This window comes from Charadrius vociferus, unplaced genomic scaffold (assembly GCF_000708025.1).
Source record: "Charadrius vociferus isolate BGI_N301 unplaced genomic scaffold, ASM70802v2 scaffold190, whole genome shotgun sequence".
Taxonomy (NCBI): Eukaryota; Metazoa; Chordata; class Aves; order Charadriiformes; family Charadriidae; genus Charadrius; species Charadrius vociferus.
The window spans coordinates 2,975,094-2,981,863 of record NW_009646608.1 but is presented as its reverse complement, the minus strand read 5'-3'; the positions used below and the strand labels follow the sequence as shown (position 1 = coordinate 2,981,863).

Below are 6,770 nucleotides of genomic sequence, written 5' to 3'. Positions count from 1 at the left end.
CAAAGACACTTACGTTTTGGGATAGTAGGGAGAGGAACGCACAATTGGGAAATGATTTAAATAAAGGTCTGTGTAGCTGATGAACCTAAATCAAACCAACCCATCATGGCAGCACGTATTATACTCTTCTGTGGAATGTCCCACCAACGTTAACTGCATCAACATAAAATCCATTGTTAACACAATGCAGCCTTGCAACCTCTGCAAACCACTTTGCATTGGGTAAGCCCACATCAACAGAGACAAACTAGGCTTTCTACAAATCCTTTTAACTACAGTCAAGAGTTTCTGGAGGGTGACATGGCAGACAAACCATGGGGCTCATAAGAAGCTGACATACTACTCATTTATGGTTTTCCTTCAACTACTTCATTTAAAATTTAGCATTAATTCCTCCCTCACCAGACGTAAAGTGAAAACCGTGCATTCTGGTTGCAATCTGCGCAGACCACAGTTGCGGATCCTTGCAACATATCAAAATGCTGAGTGTATTTTCCAAACAATGTGAAAGAGAAGTGGTTTCACCTATTTCCAACTGTCTCCTAATTATCCAGGACTTGACTGCTAATGAAGTTGCTATACCTGGTACCGCTTCAGATGGATGCTCACAAGAACGTGCTCAGTTGACAAGGGAGCACATACATGTTTGTGTTTTAAATGCATCTTGCTAGGACAGAACAAGGATGCTAAACTGCATGTGGGATTTGACAGGCATCACCAAAAACTGTATTTATTTGAGACACCTATTACTCTGTTACAGATGACTAAAATCCCTGCAGTTCCCTGTGCACTGCTGAAAAAGATAACACTTCACCATAATTAGCCACGCGATTAAGTGACAGCAGCTAAGCTTTTCAGGAAAGACCCAAAAAGCTGGACTCAGATTGAACACAACAAACAGAGGTGTGGCTCCATGACTACAGAAAACATCTTCAATATTTAACAACAGCCTAGCCTGCCTCCTGCTCACAACTGTGGCAATTATGCTTTAGACACTAGAGATAATTCTTGCATTAAAGCAATGTGGTTAAGCTTTCCAGAGTGTGAATAAATGAGGCAAATCAAGCACACACTGGTGCTTTCCACAAGCGCACAGTGACTGGGCCAGAGTCGGGAGTTACCGTGGCTCATACGTTAAAGCCATCTGCACAAGTTAGAGCAGCCACCTGAGGCAGGCAAACTGGTCCTAAGGGTTCATATATACACTGAAAGCATAAATTAATGGAAGTTATTCTAGCGCCGTTCAAAGCACCAGGGAAAGCACATTCGGAGGACTATATACAGTCCCAGTCACAGGAGAGGTGCAGCGCCGCACGGCTTGAAAGGTGGTGCAGAGGGCAACCAGAGCACACTTAGGGCTTATGTTGAAAATAAAGTTATAGAAGATTATATCAGACTTTGACTCTAACAGTTGTGGAAAAAAATCAGGGTGCCAAGGAAGATAGCAGGTAAAGAACAAAAGATTCACTGCAGGAAAACAAAGCACTGCCAATCAAACCCTGGAGACAGTAACTATGGGAATGACTGGAGATTATGGCCTGAAGGACAGGCTAAACCTCTGAACAGGAGCAGGAGGCACATCTGGTCCCAGGCTTGCCACAAAAAGCCTCAAGGTGACCCGCATAACCCACACACACCCACAGGAGAGAATTCCCACAACATGGTGTGCATCCCCAACTGCAGAGCACCCACAGCCACTGCAAGACTGCATACGTTAAAATCCTGCTTCATACTGGTATCTGCACGCAATGCTACGTCAGTGCACATTCACCCATCATAAAGCTATGAGGCAGAACGTGAGATCCAAACCAAAAGGAGATGGCTGTGATGAAATATTTCCACAAGCTTTTGATCATCATTTACCCTCCTTCATAGCGTACAGGAGACAAAAAGGCGTAATGAAAGGGGTAATTACCAGAAAAATACACTGTTAATAAGAGAGCAATGCATGATCCGTGAAGGCAAGTGACTTGCACCAAAAAGGGAGTGAGGACTGGTAGAGGAGTGTGAATGAGAGCAGTGGATGAGCTGGCTGCAGAAGATGACCTGGCAGCAGAGGTTTATGTCAGACTGACTACCCTGGGACAAGACGAGCAACCTTGCAGGACGTACAGAATAGAAGATGTTCATCTCTGTGCTACAATGATAAGAAAGACGAAGTCTCACTAGACCAGATAGCTGGGACACCAACCAGTAAGAGAGAAGAGAAAAGGAAAACCCTCATTGCTTTACATACACAATACATGCCACATGTCAGCTACAAACTATCTATTAACATGGTATATGTTCTACTCCTGTATCACACTGTGACCCTGATCCCTGATGAGGAATTGACAACAGAGTCAAACACACATAGCACAACACCACAACAGAGAACAATATGGAGGACAATGCTTGAACAAAATACTCCACTTGATGGTATCTCTTTAAATAAGTTTGTTCTTCAGCATTTTTCTACAAGCCTGAACTTTATCAAATTTCCAAAACATTTCTGATTTCATATTCTTTTGCCTGTGTTTGCCCATCAGCACTTCAAAGAGAACCACTGAGGTTATTAACAGAGTATCTGTCTCTAATCACTACTTACACACATCTTGCTAAGGTAAATTGTAAGCAACTCAGAAACAGCTGATTGGCCGAGAACTGCATCTCCACAGGCAAATACATGGGTAGGAAACCAGGGGCTTTTACTCTAACCTGTGGATTTGGAAGTAATGCACCTGACCAATACCAGAGTTCAGTGCTTCCTTGTCCAGTTCGAAAAGGTAAACTGATGAGCTTCTTAACCCCCCCAAACCCAGCCGCACACTTCAATGAAAAAACTCCTCAACTCACTTTTCGAAAACTTCACTTACATGTGGACAGCTGAGAAACAGTGTCTTCAGAGGCTCCTCTTAAACAAAAACAAAGCCAAGGAGCTCCCCATGGGAGCCTGCCACTGCAGACATGCTCGCCTCCCGTGTTTAACACCAGCCTGGAGGATGTCATTCATTCCTAAAACACTCCCATGCACAGCGTATCTGCTTTGTTGAAATGCTCCGGCCAGAACACACCTTGCTGCTGTCGTGCCGACTGACTGAATTCACCATAATCTGACAATAATGGTCCCAGGAAAACAAACCGTAAAGTCTTCAGTGAGGAGCCATATGACAGCTAGAGATCCTGCTCACACCTTCCAACGAGCCTGACAGCTACTGATCCCTCTGCTTCAAAATGATGTAGTAAATGGAGAGGGACTGTTTTGCTTTTATAGACACTGTCCCCAGTTTGATGCAGAAGTTGAAACACAACGTCAGCAGCTGACGGAACTCCGCCTCAGCCACCGTCTCCTCACTTGCTCCTGAAGGCCACAAATTGCTCATTTTCCAGGTACCCAACCAGGAGACGCTTTGAGAAGTGCTGCCCACATGCCATCCACCAACACGGCAGCTGTAGTCGGTGATAGCAACAAACACACAGCACCCCGGCCGAGGACAGAGGGGCCCGGCAGAGCTAACGCCAGACTAAGAATCAAAAGCCTGCAACAGACACCAAGAGCCCTGCAGCACGTCTCCATTTCAGTACCCCGATCTGCAAAGAGATTTTTTTTCTCGCCATGGGAGCACGTTCACTATGGACATGGTGTTCAAAAGAAACAATGAATAACTCTGAAAACAAATAAATTCCCTCTAAACTTTGCATTTTCTGTGATAACCAAGGCAGGCACCAGCAACTGAATATGGAAGACAGACATACATGTTTTGTTAGTCCAGTTCAATAAAAAAAAAAAAAAGGGATGGTGATGGTGGGGTCAGTCCTGTAATGAACAACTGTCACGACGGCTCTGAAGTTAACCTCCCTCTCACCCCCACGGCAACGGCGGCATAAACAGCTATTGTTCCAGCAGCTCCCTACTTCCCAGGTTAAGACCCCACTCCCTGTTGTTCATAACTCTGCCAAAGTTCAAGCTCAGTTCTTCCTTGCCAGGTGCCTACTTCCATCTTAGTATTTTTGGAAACGTTATTTAGACTGTGGTAAGGCCTAAATTATGCTCGGCGTTTTCCAAGCAAAGAGACTGCCCCTGACCCAAAGTATGTAACTGCAGTAATTTCCTTGCATGGGTGAGTTTTAGCACAAGTAGCTCTTTACTACATACCTATTTTCCCTCCCCCACTCAGCCCCATTTTCCTCTTCAAAGCTGCACCGTTTTACTCCTCTATTTGGGAAATCAATTCAAAAACCTGCCATTTCCCTTCATATCAGCTCTTCTTGCTGACATACAAACATAGTTACCACTTGAGACACAAAGCTAAACTCAAATTTAAAGAGAGCAAGGGAAAGAGGGGGAGAGAAGAAAAGACAAATTGATAATTGGAGTATCTGTGAGAGCACGTCACGTTGTAAGTGGGCTGAATGGGCCTTGTGCTCGGCAAAGTGACGAGCCTCTAGGATTTGCAATTAGAAACAAGCTCTTCCGTAGAGCCAATGTTCTTACTGAAAAAGACAGTGTGCTTTTCAAGTGCAGGATGAAGAGCTGCCCTTTAACTCGCTCTGTCAGATGGTGGAATTTTAAGAATTTAAGGCTGACCAAAGACTAGCCTGAGAGAAAGAGGGAGGTTGCGAAGAATCCCTCGTGCTGTAACTTTATCCTGTCAGGGCAGATAAATCAGACACAAGCAACCTTTCCCATGACCCTCCCATCACCTTTTCTTATATCATTTCCCAAAATTCTTCATGTAATAGCTCTGTCATTACTGAGCAAGACTTATTTTTCCCAGAGAACACTGGTTTAAACTTGGGGTGGCTACTTGGTTCAGGAAGAGAAAGAGCACGGCAGTTTGCTGAAGGACCATCACCACACCTCTGCACTGCAAGTTCTGTGGAGACAGAAACTTTTGTCTTTGCTATCTCTTACCATCGTAGGAAAACAGGAGTTATATACAGCAAAAAGCATCACACATCATGTAATTATATACATTACAGGAGCACTATAACCCACAGCAAACATTTCAGTGGAACAGCTGCTTTTTCTGCCCAACAGATAATTCATTTAATGTTAGCATTTCAAGGAGATGCAAACAATTGCAACTTGCAAACAATTTCATACTAACTGGGTCACTTCCAGTTTCACTCCCTGGTTAGCAAAGGTTCAAGGTTTCTTTTCAGCTGACGTTCTCCGTAAAACTCTGCTAAAAGTCAACAATAAAGAACTGCAAGGAAATGCAATTGTTTCTGAAGACGCTCTTTTCTCAATAAAATAGAGCAAAAAGAACAAACGAAGACACTTTACCAAAGTAAAGAATCACCCCAGAAAAACCTAAAGTGAAAAGCAACAGCAAAGTTACCATAAAAATACTTCTAATACACTCAATTTAATATGCTGATTTGAATAGTAATCCAAATGAGCGGTGAATGTGCAATGGCATTCATTAGGAGAAAAATGCTGCATATTAGGGGAAGAGAGAATTCTTTAAGTGGTACATGAATGTTTATTGGGAGACTTATTCTCTGTGGCTTTCTGTTAAAGTGAAATTGCATCTACAAATATCTGAACACTTACCCGTCCACCTGTTCCTCTCCCAGAATATACCGCAGGTTCTTCAAGAAAGACAGGGAGACTAATGCATGGGAATGGCGAATCTTCACGTACCCTGTTACTGTCTCAATCAGACCCATAAAATTCTCCAGTTCTGAGGCGATATTATCTACAGTAAAAAAAAAAAGTAATTTCATTATTGCAGAATTCATAGCTTTAACTGCTATTGTGCTTAATGCAGCATTAGCTCAGTAAAAGAAAATATTTGTATTTGTTGCTTTTGAAAATGAGACACACTGGTATTCCTCCCCCAGTAACAGTTGCCTGTGTGGACAGATGGCTGAAGGGCAAAATAAAGCCACAGAGCAACAGTGGAAAACCAGTTTTGCTTTTCCAAACTGGTATACTTGCTTTTTCCATGGACATTGCACTCTGAAGCCAGCACCAAATGTTGAGCCAGCATTTTGGCAGAGATGAAGAGACCCTTGTGTAAATGTACACATCCATGAGACTGGAATTGCCCTTTGGTTACGGAGCAAAGCTCAGGCAGAAAGCTCCATTGGAAAACAGAGAATGAGACTGAAGATGAAGAGGTGGAGGTAGCGCACTACTGGTTTTCTCTGGGGCATAAAGCACTGCTTTCAGTGACCTAAAAAGATTTGGCTACAAAACTGAGAACTCTTGATGAAACAGCAAAGAGAAAACTGTAAGGATGTCCTCATGCCATGGAGCATTTTCCATATAGCTCGTTATAGGTGATTTTCTATAATAAATTATTAAAATGACCGCAGAGCAAGCTCGACCCTTCAGTACTGCCCCCTCCCTAGAAACTGTACTGTCCCTGCCTAGGTCTGCAATACCCCACCTAGGGGTACCAGGGGGCCACCAGGCTCAGTCTGTGCAGTCCTTACCTCCAGCGATCCCTGGCCCATGCCCATTGCCTGGGGTCATTATCCTGTGAAGGTACACTACAGCTGTGAGGGGAAGTTTTTAAGCACTCAGGATGGGAGAAGGTGCTATGGGGTGTGCCTGCTGCCATAAAAAACCTGAAGTCCTAACAGATGGCTGGGAAGCCCAATTACCAAATACCAATGGTTGGTTCCCATACCACATAAGCCAGGAGGAAGCAGATGCTCTTCAGCACTCTAAGGTAATACTTAAAAAATAAAAAAATCCCCTACACTTGCCCCAGGTAACCGGAACATCTCCCCATAAGGGAAGATTGTACCTGTAGCAGTGGGACCACGAGTGAAAT

General features: G+C 43.8%; 1 protein-coding gene across 1 annotated transcript in view; it reads right to left on the bottom strand.

The window, feature by feature from the left end:
* Positions 1-6,770, bottom strand: part of IGF1R (insulin-like growth factor 1 receptor) — a 153,894-nt gene that overhangs the window by 32,275 nt on the left and 114,849 nt on the right. The window contains exon 5 of the mRNA XM_009887582.1: positions 5,540-5,684. Within this exon, the coding sequence (XP_009885884.1) occupies positions 5,540-5,684 (145 nt within the window). The remainder of the gene's footprint in view (positions 1-5,539; positions 5,685-6,770) is intronic.